This window comes from Salmo salar, chromosome 18 (assembly GCF_965601325.2).
Source record: "Salmo salar chromosome 18, fSalSal1, whole genome shotgun sequence".
Lineage (NCBI taxonomy): Eukaryota > Metazoa > Chordata > Actinopteri > Salmoniformes > Salmonidae > Salmo > Salmo salar.
The window spans coordinates 15,003,355-15,024,347 of NC_138308.1; the positions used below are offsets into that span (position 1 = coordinate 15,003,355).

Sequence of the window (20,993 nt, forward strand, 5' to 3'; positions counted from 1 at the left end):
CCACATTTAAGGTTTGTAACTACAGTATTTTCACTGACCTGGCCTCCATTGAGCTGCTCCATAAGCAGCTGAAGTGTGACCTGATTTCCAGTAGACCCGACTCAGCACAATTCCATAGTTGAGGAAATACTGTACCATGAATCTGGGGCCTGTAGACAGCCCATTTCAGATTACTCAGCTTTAAGAGCAAAAACTCATTAGGCAGCACAAATCTGATAATTATTTTACCTGAGCTCTACACAAACTGATTATACATTAAATGATGCCGCCAGATAATAGGTTTGTTTAATCAGAAGGAACAATGTGTAGTTTTCACCAGGTTCATTCTGTGAAAGAGGATAACAGTCTGATGAACAAAGTTTTCCATGGTGTTTGAAAGTTAACATTCTCAATTAATTACTACAGTAACAAAGACAGTTAAAAACATCCTGCACATTACAAAAGGCTGTAGTTCTGTCTGAGTGCTCTATTCAATCAGATCTGCTTTAGCCGACGTCCGCAAAGTGGTCGTTTTGGCAGTGAAGGTGGAACTGTGTTGGAGCTGTCAAATCCACAAACGGCTCCTGTCATTATACCTAAAGCGGACATTGCCCTTGGCTGCACCGAGTCTCATTAAGAGAAATCCCATGCAGCCTTGTTTACATTTTAGAACACTGGAATTTCAAATGAAATCCTCATTATTTAGTTGAATGATTTTCAATTTGAGCATAATTATTTCCATATAACCTACTTTCTCATTCGGAACATCTTAACGCGAAGGGCGTGGCTTTGTGACAACAATCAAGAGCAGCTGCTCACCAATTTGAGGGCGCCAACGCGGTTACACCTCAGACACCGCCAAAACATCAGGTATGCGGGTGCCGACTATTGCCCGTTAATGCTTGATATGATTGAATTTAGGCACTTTTCATCCAGGTTTTCCATGCATATAAAAAAGTACCAAACTCATAAAAACATGGGACCTCCAAACTGTGCTGTTGTCTCTGGCTGGTGACGATCACAGTGGCCATATCTTGCATATAGCTGCCATCTGATCAATGATATGACTTCAAATACAACTGTAAGGGCACAATGGTTCACCATCCTATATTACCAATCTACATATACACAACATCAACACTGCACAAGTGCAGACATTCCCTTCTGTCACTCCAGGAAGAAGGCTCAACATTATGGACCAGAGACAGGTGATGACACAATCTGAGGCCATGATCAACTGGTTGAGTTCTCCCTGGGGGAAAAAAAAAAAGACTTGCTGGAAGATATTGCAGTGCTCTACCCAGTGTACTAAATTCACAGCACCTTTAGTGAAGACACTTAGATGCCACAGAGGGATATCAAAATAGGTTTAAAAAAAATAATGTCATGCATGTAACAGAGTGAGTTGCAAGAGGAGTGCAATGGGTCATTATTAATAACTGTAACTCAAAGAAATGATTAAACATCTGCTTGAGCATATATCACAAGGCAAATAATACTTTGCTTCTTCAGCACACATTATGCATACATTTAAAAAGCACTTCAGAAAATAATGAAACAAATGCACGACAACAGTCAAGTGGTTCTCTTTTCAACACAACAAGGTCATTTCCTTTAAGGAATGTTAGTGAAGAAGCTCCTCCACCTCCTCAAGCCTCCTCCACCAATCTGCTCTCATTCTTCTTCACTGAAAAGGAAAATTACTTGTATTATTTATCATAACTGCTAGCCCGAAACTAGACGGTGATGTAGAGCAATCATAGCCCGATCTCTACGTAACCACGGAAACATACTATCCCCATCTTGCATGGAGCCTTCACTGAGCTGTCCCCTGGACCTCCACGCTATCGGTGTCCCCCGCGCCGGTCTCCTCTGCCCCGCAGGGCTCCCCGGGCTGGGTCAGGCTGTCCATGGCTGAGAGGATAGAGGAGAAGAGGTGCTCTGAGTGAGTCTCCAACGCCCTGGACTGCCTCTCAATAAGACCAAGGGTTTCTTTCAGAACTGGGGGACATAAGAGGAAGAGAGAAAAGAGTAGTATAGAGAAGAGAGAAAAAAAATGGAAAGCTTTAGTGACTGCCAGACATCTACAGTATGCCAGTGTTAGCTGTTGAACTGACACGTATGAGACCTGAAACAAAGACAAGCTCGCCACTGTTAGCAGACAGGAAATGTTACCCTTTGATCAAGGTAGCCTTCACACAAACTTGTAAGCTAATCATGAAATGTCATTTGAATTTGGATTCGATTTTTTTTTTTTTTTTTTAAACAGGCAACGCCCACTTCAAGAGTCTCAGATGTTGCGGTGTCGCGCAACTCATTTGACTCTTCCTTTAGTAAAGGAGCACAAGCATATTTCAGAATTCACAAAGGGAAACAGAGTAGTGTGGCGTGTTAGCCTTTACTATGAAGGAGTCTGGTCTGACAGGCTGATCCGCTTGAGTTCGGGGTCGTCGCTGTGTGAAGGAAGCCTCATTCATCAGTCCTAATAGTCAGGGTGGGTGACACCTGAGATACAGTAGGTACCAATGAAATAGCTGCAGGCAAAGAGAAACTAGTCGGTGATGGAAAGCTCACCGGGAGAAGTGGCGGTCATACAACCCAGGAGAAGCTCCCCAGTCTGCAGAACAGAGGTGGTCAGAGGCTGGTGGGCAGTAACTTCTCTCTGAAACCTCTATGGAGGGAGAGGCAGGGGAACGAGAGAGTGATGGGGGGAAAAAGACAAAGGGAAAAACAGAAGGAGTGGGGAGACAGAGGCATACAGAGATAGAAAGATAGCAAAAGACAAACAAAAAAGAGGAAAGGGGGCAGTTGATTAATTATAAGCCACTTCCCCATCTCCCAAGATACTACGCCAAGAGTTATCACTTTTGAACAAGGACGTGTATTGTACACCCACAGAATAACATAGAATTGATTTATAGGATCTTTGGGTGTAAACTACGGACCTTATAATCCGCCAGGGACGACTTGACACTCTCAATGTCCACAGAGGGCGGAGCCAGCACCTCCATCCTCTCCACCACGGTGTACAGCCATTGGATGAGCTCCTCCAGGTTAGAACAGAAGGTCTGATGGGTAAACAGGTTGTCAGTCGCAGAATTAATATCAAACTGCACCACAACAGTTTGTTGGTGGATTGAAGAGGTGAGACCTGTGTACTGTACATGAATTACACATTATAAACTGGGTGGTTCAAGCCCTGAATGCTGATTGGCTGACAGCTGAGGTATACCACAGATTTACATTTACATTTTAGTCATTTAGCAGACGCTCTTATCCAGAGCGACTTACAGTAGTGAATGCATACATTTCATAATTTTTTTCTCCGTACTGGTCCCTATGACAAAACATTTATTTTTACTGCTCTAAATTACGTTGGTAACCAGTTTATAATATCAATAAGGAACCTCTGGGGTTTGTGGTATATGGCCAATATACCACAGCTAAGGGCTGTATCTAGGCACTCCACGTTGCGTCGTGCTTAAGAACATCCCTTAGCCGTGGTATATTGGCCATATACCACACCCCCTCGTGCCTTATTGCTTAAATATACCATTATCAACACATTGCATTGATAGTGTAACGTGTATTGTATTCCATTGTGTTGGGAGGTACTGTATCATATTGCATTTCTTTGCATATTGGTGGCAGAGGCACACCCTCGTCATTACATTGCACATAATAAAGCGATCATTTTAGCTCTCTGTCCTTACCTGGATGTGCTGCATGAGGGACTCCCTGTGCCCCTGCTCCCCCTGGCTCCCCCTCTGGAACTCAGGCAGGGTTAGTCCACTCAGCTGGTTCACCATGGCCTCCACCTCCCTCAGACTGGCCCTGCTCACTCCCCTGCCTGCTACCCCAGCCTCCATCCTAGAACCAGAGTTTCTGGCTGCCTGGGAGGATTCCCCACTATGGACCACTTTAGAGACTAAAAGTGTTTGAAGTCAAACGCATGCTAAGTTGAGAAATATTACAAATACAATAAAATACTATACATTTTTGTAAAAAGCCTACTGAAATGCTGGCACCAACACATACCTTTATTAAAGTATTGAAGTGCTTCAGAAATGGACACCTGCTTCTCACCCTCCCTTTCTTCCTTTTCATTCTGCTCCCATTCTTTTCCCTCCTCCTCGGCCTCCTGTTTCTCAGCCAGGGTCATGTAGGACTGGACGGAGGTGGTCCCCCTCTCGAGGGACTCCCAGCTGGCTGTGACAGGCTGACTGAGTTGGGCCGTCACCTCCCTGACCTGCCGGGACAAACCCCGGAGCTCCTCCAACTGCTCCGGGAGAGACCAGAACTCTTCATCCCAAGCCCCCCCTCTAATGCACCCTGGCTGGGGAAGGATACTGGTTGTGCGGATGAACGTGGTGGAAGAGATGCCGTGATGGCGGTAGCGACCTTCCCCAATACGATGCAGATGATCCAGACCACCACCTCCACTACAGTCCAGACTCTCTACGGATAGACCAATAGGGTCCGCAGAGGATAAGGGGCTACTGGAGAGGCGACCATCCGAGGACTTGGGGTGTGAGAGCCCACGCAGCTCAGATGACCTCTGACCTATACCCGGCATCCGCCTCTTCCCATCCGTCCCCACCCCTGCCGTGCCAGTCAGGGAAAAGTCCAAAGCTGACAGGCTGGTGGAGCTGCAGAGGCGGTCCAGGTCTATTCCAGAGTCCTGGAGGCCTGGGTCTGTCTGGATGAGAGGTCCACCCCCTGCATCTGAGGTATCCCACCCACCAACCACCCTACCTGGCCTCAGAGGGTAGGTGTAGTCCAGGAGGGCTTGGTACTCCTTATCAGGGTCCCAGCTCGAAGAGCGTCGGTCTGGGGAGGGGGGCAGGGAGCTGGGAATGGCGCAGGCCCAGTAGTTGGCCTGGTGGGGGGACATGGTGTGGAGCACAGGGTTGGAGTGGCCCTTGGAGTAGCCCACTGAAGGGCCTACATTTAGATACATTTCCCTTCCTCCTCCACGTGATTGAGAAACTTCACCAGCATCCAATCTCAGCTCTGTCCATCTCTGTCTGGACGGGCGCGAAGGGGGGGTGTAGGAGGGCGAGAGGGGGGATAGCAGAGTGGAGGTCCACTTGGAGTTGAGTGGAGTAGAGAAAGTACGGACCTCCAGGGGTGGGCTGGAGAGGCTGCGTTGGCCAGGCCTGCTGCCAAGGTACGATGAGCTGAAGGTGGGTTCTTCATGTGACAGACAGGTCCTGAGGTCTGACACCCCCAGGGAGGTGCTAAGATCCTCTCTGGAGGCTGAGCAGGTTGAGATGTTGGCCTGAGAGGGGTCGAAGTTGTCTGGGAACTTCTGTTCAGCCAATCGGGTCTGGAAGTCAAACTCGCTATGATGGTGTGCTTCATTACTGCTACCTTCCCACTGTCGCTCCTATGGTGAAAGAATAGGGAAGGATTAGGACATTAGGTAGAGCTAACATACAATGTGGCGTTCATTGTTGTTATTTGTACAGTAGTAGTAGAATTAGTAAAAAAGAAAAAGTGCAGTCAAAGGTAATCTAAATCAAACATGTTTTAATACTTGTCCTAAGTCATACAATAGTAGCAGTCCCATCGCACCTTTTCTGGGTGCTTCTGTAGGTAGGATTTCTTTAGGATGGAGGTCTGCTGCTCTGTGGTGGTGACCAGCGGTTTCCTCATAGAGTACTGCCTCCTGTCACTCATATACCTGGAGGTGGGTGCCATGGTAACACTCTTTCTGGGACCACCCCGGTCCATGCCCCCTGTCCCCCTCTCCCCGTCTTTGTCATGCTGCGTCGTGGTTGTCCCCGTCCGGATAAACTCTGGAATCCGGGTTTTCCATCGCCCACTGCAGCCCTTGGACTCCATCGGAGAGATGGATGCTGGAAAGGCCCTGTCAACTCCCAGTGCCATGGTTATGGGGAGAGGCCCAGAGATGCGTCATGTGTCCAAGCAACCTCTGAAATTGACAGCAAAAAGATAGATTTCAGTCTTTAAACAGTTGTTGTGATGTAAACCAAAGACGCTTGTGCTGTACTACTGGTACCATGATCTGTTGTGTGGTCAGGGATGGCAGCACAGATAAGAGGAAGAACACTGCCCTTTGTCCACTTCTGCAGTGTACCTTATAGTTGCATAGCTACAACCAGACAGACCAGCCATATAAACAAACATTTAGCATCCATCCAGCTACAGCCGCCAGTCAAGTCATGCTGAACTTGCAAATGTAAACCATCATATTAGCTGTATCCGTCACGAAGTTGAATAGCTCTCACAAGCTCGATTATATTTAATGGTAGTGAGATTCCATCCTGGACTCATTAGGAACCAAAATGATTGTTTTTACAATTGTATTTACAGACAGCTAATGCTCTGTGTGTCTCTGGGGTGTTACGCTCCCTCTAGCATCCTCCCTGCCGGTTTGAGTATGTCTTGTTGGCATGGGGCAATTCCACGGTAACGGAATTACGCTGACTCCGATTTTTCACTTTAAAATGTATACCAAACAAACACCATTGTTTTCAAAGTTTAACAAACCATAGAGAACTCTATGCACAAGGACTACTTTTAAACAATTTCCACTGAACATTTTACAAAACCCCATTTAAATGGAAGAACTGTGCAGATGCAAAGTATGGTAACAGAATTACGGTAAAATCTCCCTCCGTTTTTTACGCTACCACGTTTTACAAAAACTCTTAAATATCTGCTCCGAATTAAGATTCAAAGAATGGGGTGTCAGCTATGACATGAAAAAAATACACATATTTTGGTTATTGAACTACAATAAGCAAAGTGGCTTTACACCCGGTAACAAAATTACAGTAACGGAATTACATCATGGGTCCCTGATCGGTACTACACAGAAATGCATAATTATGCATACGAATGTAATTCTCTTCATGGTGATGTACCCTGAATAGGTACACAAAGGTAGAAATAGGCAATCTCATCCTTTACATATGGGTATTATTCTACACACTGGCTATTATTCTAATGAGCCCTGCCCCCAAACCAAATTTGGTTGGTCCGGACCTAATCTGAACCAATCATAGACATCTATGTTTCACAAGTTTGGGCATCACAGTAGAGTACGGTACATTATACTGTAATATACTCTACTTTTATTTACTGTACTGTGTTGTCCAAACTTGTGAAACAGACATCTACGATTGGTTCAGAATAGGTCCAGTCACCAATAATGGACGTTTATGTTTGGGCCAAATCAACGTCCATGGACGTTGAAAATCAAGGCCAGGGCAGACTGAACAAATTTCAACATCCACGTATGTCCAGTGTCGGTCGGTACTCAGTGGGTGAGGATGCTGGTTATAGTAAATGGAAAGAGAGGGGGCTCATGGGTGTCATTAACAGCCGGAAGAGGTCATATTAACTGGAGAGAGGCCTTTTCTCAATTAGATTTGCTCAACTCCCGCGTCCTCTCTCATCTCCTTTTAAAAAAGGTCAAAGGTAATCAAGCAGAGACGGCGCAGAGTGAATGTAGACGAAAATGCACTTTTATGAAATGAGAAGCACCTTCTCCCCTAGCGTGCCATCGGTCAAATGGCGTTTACAGGGGTGGATCCCAAAATAAAGTGTAAAGTGATTTGTGCAAGAATTGTATAGCTAAAAAGGAGAAGTGGAATATTGTTTTTAAACGTGTGCATGCTTTTCTCCTCCGGCAATACAACATCTGATTCAAAGGGTGTGTGGCAGATATCAAACTCTTCCGCGGTAGTATACGCTTGTTCTTCCTCGCCAAAAGGAGGTTATCAAGGAGGGGAGGACAGTCTTCCGTTTGCCTACCAACGAATTGACACACTCCGCGACCACTTATCGGTTTCCAGGTCACGGAGGAGAGGACAGACTTTTGCCAAAACAAGAAAAGGCCAGAGAAGAGCGTGGCAGCGAGAGGGGGAGGGGTTGTCTAGACTGTTCACATTCTCTCTTTGACCACCAGAAGATAAAACAAGAAAACCTGTATGAGCTGAACATAACAGTATGCCATTGGTAGGGATGACAGTAGCAAGAGACCCAACTGCAGTTTGTGACTATGATTTTGCATTGTTGCCAATTCAATTGCAGTAATTCCGTTATGGATGTTTTTGTAATTCTGTTACCGATTTGGTAACAGAATTACGTGTTTTAATCACTTAATAATTCATATACAAAAATGTAGACCAGTAAAAACACTTACTAATTGATAGGTCTACCTTTACTTGCTACTTCTGTGAACTTTCATTATCCTCCCTCACAAGGGTGATAAATTAGATAATATCTTAAAGATGTGGGTTTTTGGTAACGGAAAAACATTTCCCCAAAACTAAATATGAAAGTGTTGATATTAGTTGGCAGGGGTCTTTACTTCACATTGTGTTTCGATGCATTTCTAAATCTTTTTATGTTAGAAAACATCTAAGACACATTCCATCTGTTTACCGAGAAATCAAAGCCATTACTTATGCCAAAAAAATGAAGATGAAAATGGTTGAAACATGGATCTATGCCTTCATTCCCCCAAAATATAGACTTAGCTTTCATTTGACATGCTCCTATAAACTTCACATGATGGTGCTCATGGAAATAACCCATGGCAAACGACTAGAGTGGCTCTCTAGAATGCTGATCATGAGGGTAGTGTCAATCAAAGCTTAACTACAGAACAAAGACTGACATAGAACACTAAGTCTGCCCCATTTCCTTCTTTGTTACCTATACTACAAGATATGATATAAGTGCAGAAAAAAGCTCCTACTGTGTTTTTTGAATACAACGGAAAAATACATCAATTTAATCCAAGTTAAACTTCTTACCTCTCTCTTGAAGCTGCCACTGATCAAATTATTTAAGCCCGCTGTGCCCCTTTGTTACTCTCATTTGAGGAAGAACGGTTGTGGATACTGGCCTAGCAACAACATGTTTGCCTTTACTCACATGGCATAGGTACACTCATTGAATTGCTGATCATGTTGTTCAAGAGCCAATGAGTCTTCTTGTAGCTTGCTTACCTGACTTCTGGGAACAAGACTCGTTTCCTTGTATAGATTTCTTATTATAGAATCAGCCTAGTAAGACTAGATGTATTTGGTGATATCATTTGATTTATTTTACTGAATAATCTTGGACAATTTAGATCTGTGAATTCATAAAGCCCTAGGGCAGCTCTCTGCACCTGTGTGTTTGAATGTGTTGCTCAATGATTTTCCGACAGTCAGGGTATTTATACATAGACTTCAAAAATGTACTTTGAGCCAAGCTGCCCTGGCCTTCCCTTGAATATGTAGGCCTTGTCCAGCCCAAGATAATGAGTCCTTGTGGGTAGAATGCTTGGCTGGCTACCCTAACTCATCGCTCTGGTCAAACGCCACATTTATTCTCCACAATGAGTCTGGATTTGAGTCCCTCCCCGATGATTTCTAGAACGCTAACACATTCTAGCTGTTTTGATTAGTCCAAGAAACCGCTGGTACAAAGCAGCGTTTTGAAAATTCGTAAACGGCTTTTGATACGCTGATTGGTTAGAGATGATCCAATTGCTGATGACTTTGTTTTGTACAACACCACCGCCTTCAATGAAGAATTCCGTTTGAGTAATCAGGCTAGTAGAATGCTTAGCAAACTATCGCTCTAGTAGTCTAGGCCACTGACTAGAGTTATACGTTCTAAATTTGAAATGAACCATCCACAAAGGCAACATTCTGTAAGACAAAGGCACTAGTTTATCCCAGGCAGCCGCTAGTGCGATCTAGCGCCCACTAGCTATATACCCCCAGAGAAAAACGTGACAACACATTCTAAATAATTATCAATGTAAGCTATAGTTTTACTCTACAGTGTGTACCGAGAGGTTACTGGTTTTCAAATAGCTAATGGCTATCCTCAACCAGTCCTAAAATGACATTAGCAGCCCTAGCCAGTTATTAACAAAAGCATTCACTCCACGAGAGGCTCAAACAGAACCTACCTTATTTATTTAGCGTCTGTTAGATGAATGTAATCCAACTAAACGTGTTGCAATGGACGCATCCTTACGGTAACATTTGTTTCACCACATCCCTTCTTGTAACAAAGACACATCGGCAAAGGAAATAGTTCAATTGTAAACAGGCGTGGCAAACGGAAGCGGCTACTGCACAGTTTCAGCCCGTAGCTAACACTACCCCCTAGTGGGGCCACATCTGTAACAATTACTGTAGTTCCTTCATTTTTATTATTCTATGCATTCGTTTTCACATTGTTCACAATATTTCATGATTTAATTTCACAACTGGACCCAATACGGGTTGAATAATGTCATATTGGTGTGCTGGTATTAGAACACTCATGTTATCTCAGTTTGTTTTAAAGAATCGTCAATACAGCCACAACGTATCAGACCATCGCAACAGATGAGTCCACTGCATTAATACTGAACAAAAACATAATCGGAACATGCAACAATTTCAAAGATTTTACTGCGTTACAGTTCATATAAGGAAATCAGTCAGGACATTGCTTACATCCGCTATGACAGGCTCATTGTCCACCCTACCAGAAACATGGAAGGGATGAGAAAGCCAAGCTTTTGGGTTCGTAGCTTCAACACTGCAGCACACACTTACACACACCAATTGATTAATGGACTGCTGAATGTATATTTTTTTCAATGTCTTTGTTTGCTATTTTCCATATTATGTCTATCTCTGTTAAGCTACCCAGGAAAGGGCTGAAAATAGGCCATATTAATATATGTAGCCTTAGAAATAAGGTTCATGAAATCAATAACTTACTAACATCAGATAACATTCATATATTAGCCATTTCTGAGACTCACTTAGATCATTCATTTGATTATACAGCAGTCGCAATACAAGGATATAACATCTATAGAAGAGACAGAAATGCTTATGGGTGAGGTGTTGCTGTATATTATCAGAGCCATATCCCAGTAAAGCTTAGAGAAGATCTTATGTCAAGTGTTATTGAAGTGTTGTGGTTGCAGGTTCACTTGGCACATCTAAAGCCTTTTCTTTTGGGGTGTTGCTATAAGCCACCAAGTGCTAACAGTCAGTATCTAAATAATGTGTGAAATGGTTGATAGTGTATATGATGTAAACAGAGTGGTCTACTTTCTTGGGGACCTGAATATTGACTGGTTTTCATCAAGTTATCTGCTAAACTTCTCACTGTAGCCAGTGCCTGTAATTTGGTTCAGGTTATTAATCAACCTACCAGGGTGTTTACAAACACTACAGGGGCAGCAGGTACCCTAGTGGTTAGAGCGTTGGACTAGTAACCGAAAGTTTACAAGATTGAATCCCCAAGCTGACAAGGTGAAAATCTGTCGTTCTGCCCCGGAACAAGGCACTTAACCCACTGTTCTCAGGCCGTCATTGAAAATAAGAATTTGTTCTTAACTGACTTGCCTAGTTAAATAAAGGCAAAAAAAAAACGCTACAGGAACAAGATTATCCACATGTATGGATCACATTTTTACTAATACTGTAGAACTTTGATCTAAAGCTGTATCCGTACCCATTGGATGCAGTGATCACAATATGTGGCTATATCCAGGAAAGCCAAAGATCCAAAAGCTGTGCCTAAAAAGATTTTACTGTGACTCTTATGTGGGTGATGTAAAAAATCTTTGTTGGTCTGATGTGATTAATAAGGAGCATCCAGACGCAGCACTTGATGAATTTATGACATTGCTTCTTCCAATAATTGATAAACATGCACCTGTTAAGAAACTGACTGTTAGAACTGTTAAGGCTCCATGGATTGAAGAAAAACTGTATGGTTGAAAGAGATGGGGCAAAGGGGGTGGCTAATAAGTCTGGCTGCACATCTGACTGGCTTACTTACTGCAAATTGACAAATTATGTGACTAAACTCAACAAAAAGAAACTGTATTATGAAGCCAAGATCAATGATATAAAGAATGATGGAAAAAAACGTGACTACTTTAAATTAAATTATGGGCAGAAGGACAAATTCAACTCCATCTTTCATCAAATCAGATTGCTTATTCATCACAAAACCATTTGATGTTGCCAATAATTTTCATGATTACTTCAGTGGCATAGTGGGCAAACTTAGGCAGGAAATGCCAACAACGAACAGCAAACCATCGTATTTATGCATAAAAAAAACTAATAATGAAAGAAAAGCATTGCTAGTTTGAATTTTGTAAAGTTAGTGTGGGAGAGGTGAAAAATGATTGTTATCGATCAATTATGACAAACCTGGAATTGACAACTCAGATGGAAAGCTACTGAGGATGGTAGCTGACTCTATAGCAACTCCTATCTGTCATATCTTTAATCTGAGCCTAGAAGGAAGTCTTTGTCCTCAGGCCTGGAGGGAAGCCAAAGTAATTCCGCTACCCAAGAGTGCTAAAACAGCATTTACTGGTTCTAACAACAGACCTATCAGCTTGCTGCCAGCTCTTATCAACCTGTTGGAAAAAATAGTGTTTGACCAAATACAATGCTATTTCTCTGTAAACAAATTAACAGACTTTCAGCATGCTTATAGAGAAGGGCACTCAACATGTACTGCGCTGACACACATGACTGATGATTGGTTGAAAGAAATTGATAATAAGAAGATTGTGGGAGCTGTACTGTTAGATTTCAGTGCAGCCTTTGATATTATTGACCATAACCTGTTGTTGAAAAAACTTGTGCTATGGCTTTTCAACCTCTGCCAATCGTGGATTCAGAGCTATCTAATAGAACTCAACGGGGTTTCTTTAATAGAAGCTTCTCTAATGTCAAACGTGTGGTGTACCGCAGGGCAGCTCTCTTATCTTTTCTATTTTTACCAATGACCTGACACTGGCATTAAACAAAGCATGTGTGTCCGTGTATGCTAATGATTCAACCATATCAGCAACAACAGCTAATGAAGTCACTGAAACCCTTAACAATTAGTGGCAGTCTGTTTTGGAATGGGTGGACAGTATTAAACTGGTCCTGAACATTTCTAAAACTAAGAGCATTGTATTTGGTACAAATCATTGCCTAAGTCCTAGACCTCAGTTGAATCTGGTAATGAATGGTGTGGCTGTTGAACAAGTTGAGACTAAATTACTTGGTGTTACCTTAGATTGTAAACTGTCATGGTCAAAACATATTCACTACCATTCAAAAGTTTGGGGTCACTTAGAAATGTCCTTGTTTTTGAAAGAAAAGCAATTTTTTTGTCCATTAAAATAACATCAAATTGATCAGAAATACAGTGTAGACATTGTTAATGTTGTAAATGACTATTGTAGCTGGAAACGTCTGATTTTTTAATGGAATATCTACGTAGGCGTACAGAGGCCCATTATCAGCAACCATCACTCCTGTGTTCCAATGGCACGTTGTGTTAGCTAATCCAAGTTTATCATTTTAAAAGGCTAATTGATCATAAAAAAAAACATTTGCAATTATGTTAGCACAGCTGAAAACTGTTGTTATGGTTTAAGAAGCAATGAAACTGGCCTTCTTTAGACTAGTTGAGTATCTGGAGCATCAGCATTTGTGGGTTCGATTACAGGCTCAAAATAGCCAGAAACAAAGAACTTTTTTCTGAAATTCGTCAGTCTATTCTTGTTCTGAGAAATGAAGGCTATTCCATGTGAGAAATTACCAAGAAATTTAAGATTTTGTACAACGCTGTGTACTACTCCCTTCACAGAACAGAGCAAACTGGCTCTAACCAGAATAGAAAGAGGAGTGGGAGGCCCCGGTGCACAACGGAGCAAGAGGACAAGTTTGAGAAACAGACGCCTCACAAGTCCTCAACTGGCAGCTTCATTAAATAGTACCCGCAAAACACCAGTCTCAACGTCAACTGTGAAGATGCTGGCCTTCTAGGCAGAGTTGCAAAGAAAAAGCCATATCTCAGACTGGAAAATAAAAAGAAAAGATTAAGATGGGCAAAGAACACAGACACTGGACAGAGGAACTCTGCCTAGAAGGCCAGCAACCCGGAGTCGAATCTTCACTGTTGATGTTGAGACTGGTGTTTTGCGGGTACTATTTAATGAAGCTGCCAGTTGAGGACTTGTGACGCGTCCGCCATCCATTCCACACATACTTACCCCACCAGACATGCCACGAGGGGTCTTTAAACAGTCCCCCAAATCCAGAACAAATTCAAGAAAGCGTACAGTATTACATAGAGCCATTATTGCATGGAACTCGGTTCCATCTTATATTGCTCAAATTAACAGTAAACCTGGTTTAAAAAAAACAGATAAAGCAACACCTCACGGCACAACACCTCTCCCCAATTTCACCTAGATAGTTTGTGTGTATGTATTGATATGTAGGCTACGTGTGAAGTAGTTCTATCCTTGAGCGGTTCTTGTCTATTAATGTTCTGTATTATGTCATGTTTCATGTTTTGTGTGGACCCCAGGAAGAGTAGCTGCTGCTTTTGCAACAGCTAATGGGGATCCTAATAAAATACCAAAAATACCAACAATTTAAATAAATTCATTAGGCCCTAACTGGGAAAACAGATATGCATCTGTTGGTCACAGATACCTTAAAAAAAGGTAGGGGCTTGGATCAGAAAACCAGTCAGTATCTGGTGTGACCACCATTTGCCTCATGTAGCGCGACACATCTCCTTCGCATAGAGTTGATCAGACTGTTGATTATGGCCTGTGGAATGTTGTCCCACTCCTCTTCAATGGCTGTGAAAAGTTGCTTGATATTGCGAACTGGAACACACTGTGTACACATCGATCCAGAGCATTCCAAACATGCTCAATGGGTGACATGTCTGGTGAGTATGCAGGCCAAGAACTGGGACATTTTCAGCTTCTAGGAATTATCCTTGCGACATGAGGCCGCGCATTACCATACTGAAACGTGAGATGATGGCGGCAGATGAATGGCACGACAGTGGGGCTCAGGATCTCGGTCACGGTATCACTGTGCATTCAAATTGCCATTGATAAAATGCAATTGTGTTCGTTGTCCGTAGCTTATGCCTACCCATAACATAACCCCACCGCCACCATGGGGCGCTCTGTTCACAACGTTGACATCAGCAAATTGGTCGCCCACACGATGCCATACGTCTGCGGTTGTGAGGCTTGTGAGACATACTGCCAAATTCTAAAAAATTACATTGGAGGCAGCTTATGGTAGAGAAATTAACTTTCAATCCTCTGGCAACAGCTCTGGTAAACATTCCTGCAGTCATCATGCTAATTGCACAGTATTGTGTTGTGTGACAAAACTGCACATTTTAGAGTGGTCTTTTATTGTCCCCAGCACAAGGTGCAGCTGTGTAATGATCATGCTGTTTAATGAGCTTCTTGATATGCCACACCTGTTAGGTGGATGGATTATCTTGGCAAAGGAAAAATGCTCACTAACAGGGATGTAAACAAATTAGTGCACAAAATTAAAGAAATAAGCTTTTTGTGCATATGGAACATTCCTGGGACCTTTTATTTCAGCTCATGAAACCAACTCTTTACATGTTTCGTTTATATTTTTGTTCAGTGGATGTTACAGGACGTCCCAGACAACAAGACGTAGAAGAGCCGGTTAGGTCAGGATGTCAGGTTTCTGCCTGTTGAGTGTTGGTGAGCAGGAGTGGTTCTGTACAGTACGTATAGAATAAAATCGATAAACAACCGAGAGCCAGGTATGACAAAGGTAGTGGAGTGACGAGACATGGGCTAATGTAGGAATACTGACGATCAGAGGCATCAGGCATTGTAGATAACTCTCTTTAATGGGGAATAATTACATGCCAGGGTATTTTCCAGAAATGTTTTATTTTATTCACAACATTCAAATTTCTGTACAGGAAGCAATAACCATGACAAGCATTCACTACGTCATCATCATACATTTCAACAAAGGAACACAATATAAGAGAGACTGTTTTTCAAATTCATACACATGGAGTCTGTTGAACGGTCATCAGATTGTGTCGTTCGGGGGGGAAATAATTATTAAGCCTGATTCCGTATGGTGGACCGTTCCTGGTCTCTTGCACGACAGTCCAAAGATATAGATACATAAGTTATAGCTAAGGTATGTCCACATCGCATGTGTAATATACCAGGTATTGAAACTAGAAGTCGACACAGCGGCCCTTCCTCTCCCAGTCCCCGTAGCGTGTGGGCTCTGGGCCCCGTGGCCCCCCCTGCTCCTTTGTGGCTGGGTTCACATCATCAGGGAACTCTGGAAAATCAATGGGGAATAATTACAGTGTGAAAGGCAATGGAGCATCCTAGAAGGTACAGTTGAAGTCGGAAGTTTACATACACTTAGGTTGGAGTCATTAAAACTTGTTTTTCAACCACTCCACAAATTTCTTGTTAACCACCTATAGTTTTGGCAAGTCGTTTAGGACATCTACTTTGTGCATGACACAAGTAATTTTTCCAACAATTGTTTACAGACAGATTATTTCACTTATAATTCACTGTATCACAATTCCAGTGTGTCAGAAGTGTACATACACTTAGTTGACTGTGCCTTAAAACAGCTTGGAAAATTCCATAAAATTATGTCATGGCTTTAGTAGCTTCTGATAGGCTAATTGACATCATTTCAGTCAGTTGGAGGTGTACCTGTGGATGTATTTCAAGGCCTACCTTCAAACTCAGTGCCTCTTTGCTTGACATCATGGGAAACTCAAAAGAAATCAGCCAAGACCTCAGAACAAAAAATTGTAGACCTCCACAAGTCTGGTTCATCCTTGGGAGCAATTTCCAAATGCCTGAAGGTACCACGTTCATCTGTACAAACAATAGTATGCAAGTATAAACACCATGGGACCACGCAGCCGTCATACCGTTCAGGAAGGAGGCGCGTTCTGTCTCCTAGAGATGAACGTACTTTGGTGCGAAAAGTGCAAATCAATCCCAGAACAGCAGCAAAGGACCTTGTGAAGATTCTGGAGGAAACAGGTACAAAAGTATCTATATCCACAGTAAAATGAGTCCTATATCGACACAACCTGAAAGGCTGCTCAGCAAGGAAGAAGCCACTGCTCCAAAACTGCCATAAAAAAGCCAGACTACAGTTTGCGACTGCACATGGGGACAAAGATCATACTTTTTGGAGAAATGTCCTCTGGTCTGATGAAACAAAAATAGAACTGTTTGGCCATCGTTATGTTTGGAGGAAAAAGGGGGATGCTTGCAAGCCGAAGAACACCATCCCAACCATGAAGCACGGGGGTGGCAGCATCATGTTGTGGGGGTGCTTTGCTGCAGGAGAGACTGGTGCACTTCACAAAATAGATGGCATCATGAGGCAGGAAAATTATGTGGATATATTGAAGCAACATCTCAAGACATCAGTCAAGATGTTAAAGCTTGGTCGCAAATGGGTCTTCCAAATGGACATTGACCCCAAGCATACTTCCAAAGTTGTGGCAAAATGGCTTAAGGACAACAAAGTGAAGGTATTGGAGTGGCCATCACAAAGCCCTGACCTCAATCCTATAGAACATTTGTGGGCAGAACTGAAAAAGCATGTGCCAGCAAGGAGGCCTACAAACCTGACTCAGTTACACCAGCTCTGTCAGGAGGAATAGGCCAAAATTCACCCAACTTATTGTGGGAAGCTTGTGGAAGGCTACCCGAAATGTTTGACCCAAGTTAAACAATTTAAAGGCAATGCTACTAAATACTAATTGAGTGCATTGTAAACTTCTGACCACTGGGAATGTGATGAAAGAAATAAAAGCTGAAATAAATGATTCTCTCTACTATTATTCTGACATTTCACATTCTTAAAATAAAGTGGTGATCCTAACTGAACTAGACAGGGAATTTTTACTAGGATTAAATGTCAGGAATTGTGAAAAACTGAGGTGGCTAAGGTGTATGTAAACTTCCGACTTCAACAGCAACATAGTGAAAATAGTTTATCCTACTTTCAAGGGGATCCTTGGTCTTCTCATCATTCATGTCGAAGCGGCCCTGGGGGGTTTTGGCCTTGCGCAGTGGCTCCTTGTCCTTCACTGCTCCACTGGCTGTCCGCAAGTATCCTTTACACAAGAGAGCCACATCACATCTGATGCATTAGGTCATTCCACCTCAAAAAGCACAAGGAAAAGGATTGACACCCACCATGTCAGATTGTTCTGAAATCGTTTCTGTAGTTAGTAACAGATATGATTAGCATTCCTGAAACATTATTTTGTTGACATATAATTTGATCTCTGAGAAAATAAACTAATTGATTACACTCAAGTTGGCCATTTTAATCTATAGGATTCAGACGTTCAATAAATAAATGGTCCAAATAAGATGTTGGGTACTATATTTATTGAATATGATCTCAATCCTATAAAATGAAAATAGACAATTCGGGTGCAATCAATTAGCGTAATTTCTCCAAGATAAAATGAAAGTTCAACAAAATAATGTTTCAGGAATGCCAATCGTATCTGTCTCTATTCACAGAAACAATCTCAGAACAATCGGAGTTGGTGGGTGTCATTGCTTGCTGAAATTACATTGAAAAACTATTAACAACTTCATACCTCACCTAGAAGATGAATTTGTGTTGACATTTTGACATATCAACACAAAATGATTGGTGGCTTGAGAAGGGTATCAATATCTTGGTAATTTGTAAACAAATTATGTATATGTGACAATGTAGAATCCATAGTTTTGGTCTCTGTTTCCCAGGGTACCCTTTTATTTATGTATTTATTTGCAATAATAACACAACAACAATAACACATTTAAACACAGGGACAATCCAGGGTACATCATAATACTACCAGACAAAGTTTGATTTAACAAGGCATAATTGGGGGATTAATGTGCTTGTGGGAAGCGGGAAACTGAACAGTGGTACATCCAACATAATCGTGTTCAAATCCTCTCTGAATTTCCTACTCCCAGGGTACCCTAATTAGTGGGGAACATGTGAAGAGTATAAAAGTACTTCTTAGATATGTTCAGGTGGGAGCTTAGCCTGAAGGTGTGTCGAGACTGTGGCATCTTTGCTGAGCTGTGCTTGTTTGAGAATCATACTGAATGTTTACAGTGTGGTCGAATTTGTTCAGAAAGTATGTGTTGAGTTTCTCTATCAGTGTTTAGGTCTGGCAATATTCAACATTTTTTTTTTTTTTTTTAAAGATGCACTCTCAAACTATTGTATAATTTCAGGCAGTAGTTTTGAAAGTGGTGCTCACGAGCCAAAACGAGTCCCCGTTTTTTGGGTACTACTCCATCCAATTGTGTACTACATCATCCATTTCGTGTGATATGTTACGACACATTTTCCAATTTGTATGATACGTTACAGATTTGTTGTTCTTAAAGATTCCCGGAGTGCATCTTTAAGTTATGCCACTGCAGTAGCTAGCGAATGCCTAACCTATTCATGGGGTTAGGGTGCCTACACTGCCATATTTCCAGCGCTAGTTTAAGGAAAACAGACAGGAAGATAGCTAATTAATACAGGGACATATCTATCTGCGTCTCTAAAATACCTGTGTGTAAACAGAATATGGAAACCAGACACATGTTGAACTTGTCACAAAAAAAATACTGTAGGCTGCAACTGTTAAAACAGTGTATATTATGTATATATTTAGCATTTGTGAAATTATTTTGATGTGATATGAAAGAGAATCGATTCACGTTTAGATGGAGTATTTGGCTGTCAGAGCCAATTCGCTTGTAAACAGAAAATGTAAGGTCCTTGGACTATAAGGGAGTAACGTTAGGCTCCTTTCGTCCATTATTGGGCTAGCTAATGCCCTTATGCCCCACATGAAAATGCAACGGAATGCATTTGCTCCATAGTTGACATTTTTTAGGGATAGGCACATCAACCTACCTCCCGCTCATCCTTGAGCTTTACCTCAACTGTCACCACAAGTATCCCTGAGTTGATTTCTTTCATTCTCATGTGTACTTTCCTTATTTATCGTGTGTAGAATTTACTGCATTGTTGAGGAACAGCTTGCAAGTAAGCATTTCACTGTACTGTTTACACCTGCACGTGACAAATAAACGTTGATTTTATGTTGTTTACCTTGCTAACGGTAACTATAGCCATCATGTGCACGCTAAGCCTTGAGACGCAACACTCTTCTTCGAGTTAAGACACGCACCTGTAAAAGCAGATTCCACGAATAACCCTTGGGTCACAAGACGTTTCGATGCAGAAGCGCAGACGCTTAGTAGAGACATGTTGATTGCCGTTAGATACACTCGCTCGTTTAGAAAGATGGTCAAACAGTTATTTACAAAATGTTCTGGTGTTTTGGCAAGCTTTAATGACGTATGAAAAGTCATCATCTTGCGACAGAAATCGAACTTGTAGTAACTACGTATGGTCACCAGGGCGAGCTAAAGTACAGGGTGTGGGTCAATCAGATGGAGCCGAGTCGCCATCACAACACAAACGACCACCACCGGTCCCTGTGTAAGTGCTTTCATCATCATGTCTTCTGGATGCAGAACGTGAGATAATATCACCATGGAGGGATAGTTATCAATGTATGTGGGAAAGTTCACGGGTCTATCATTCTCCTCAAAAAGTGTATACATGTGTGATAAAGTGTATTTTGGTTGACATGACCATTTGTGACATGCACAGGTTGAAAGAACCGAACAATTTGTAAAAAAAAAAATAATAATAATAATAATATTTATCATGAGTTAATCTCAGTCTCTCCCTTTCCTTGGATCATTTATCACAAAAGTGTAAAGTGTGATGTAAAGTGTGAAAGAAGTATGGTATAACTTAATCAATCCACCGATCAGTGTTCCTATAGGATCGGGCGGCAGGTAGCCTAGCGGTTAGAACTTTGGACAAGTAACCGAAATGGTTGCTAGATCTAATCCGCAGAGTTGACAAGTTACAAATCTATCGTTCTGCCCCTGAACAAGGAAGTTAACCCACTGTTCCTAGGCTGTCATTGTAAATAAGAATTTGTTCTTAAGTGACTTGACTTGCCTAGTTAAATAAATAGGTTTAGACGAGAAAATAACTTGTTAAAAATTGGGATACAGCAGCTTTCATTTTCTTTTGTGGACATGGTTTTGTCTCATCTTA

General features: G+C 42.1%; 2 protein-coding genes across 3 annotated transcripts; both read right to left on the bottom strand.

The window, feature by feature from the left end:
• Positions 1 to 260: 260 nt before the first annotated feature.
• On the bottom strand, positions 261 to 10,087 carry cep68 (centrosomal protein 68). Of its 2 annotated transcripts, none has more exons than XM_014154014.3 (8): positions 9,923 to 10,087; positions 5,557 to 5,917; positions 4,018 to 5,368; positions 3,693 to 3,907; positions 2,925 to 3,047; positions 2,554 to 2,650; positions 1,773 to 1,893; positions 261 to 1,666 (listed from the first exon to the last, which is right to left on the bottom strand). In XM_014154014.3, the coding sequence occupies exons 2-7, from the start codon at positions 5,869 to 5,871 to the stop codon at positions 1,796 to 1,798; spliced, it is 2,199 nt and encodes a 732-aa protein (XP_014009489.3). In that variant the 5' UTR covers positions 5,872 to 5,917; positions 9,923 to 10,087; the 3' UTR covers positions 261 to 1,666; positions 1,773 to 1,795. The 2 variants fall into 2 exon arrangements, with proteins under 2 accessions (XP_014009489.3, XP_014009488.3); XM_014154013.3 differs by having other exon boundaries at positions 1,773 to 1,980.
• Positions 10,088 to 15,708: 5,621 nt separating this feature from the next.
• Positions 15,709 to 20,220, bottom strand: sdhaf4 (succinate dehydrogenase complex assembly factor 4). The gene is made up of 3 exons (XM_014154012.1): positions 20,047 to 20,220; positions 17,845 to 17,958; positions 15,709 to 16,139 (listed from the first exon to the last, which is right to left on the bottom strand). The coding sequence occupies exons 1-3, from the start codon at positions 20,123 to 20,125 to the stop codon at positions 16,030 to 16,032; spliced, it is 303 nt and encodes a 100-aa protein (XP_014009487.1). The 5' UTR covers positions 20,126 to 20,220; the 3' UTR covers positions 15,709 to 16,029.
• Between the last annotated feature and the right edge of the window lie 773 nt (positions 20,221 to 20,993).

What these genes read in the sequence shown, in the direction of transcription:
- cep68 (XM_014154013.3), bottom strand. Translation starts at nt 5,871, where the DNA reads ATGGCACTGGGAGTTGACAGGGCCTTTCCAGCATCCATCTCTCCGATG. An exon ending in TACAGAAGCACCCAGAAAAG is followed by an intron (nt 5,369 to 5,556) that starts GTGCGATGGGAC and finishes CTTTCACCATAG; the next exon opens with GAGCGACAGTGGGAAGGTAG. An exon ending in TATGACCGCCACTTCTCCCG is followed by an intron (nt 1,981 to 2,553) that starts GTGAGCTTTCCA and finishes TATGTCCCCCAG; the next exon opens with TTCTGAAAGAAACCCTTGGT.
- sdhaf4 (XM_014154012.1), bottom strand. Translation starts at nt 20,125, where the DNA reads ATGTCTCTACTAAGCGTCTGCGCTTCTGCATCGAAACGTCTTGTGACC. An exon ending in CGTGGAATCTGCTTTTACAG is followed by an intron (nt 17,959 to 20,046) that starts GTGCGTGTCTTA and finishes TCTTGTGTAAAG; the next exon opens with GATACTTGCGGACAGCCAGT. An exon ending in GACCAAGGATCCCCTTGAAA is followed by an intron (nt 16,140 to 17,844) that starts GTAGGATAAACT and finishes TTGATTTTCCAG; the next exon opens with AGTTCCCTGATGATGTGAAC.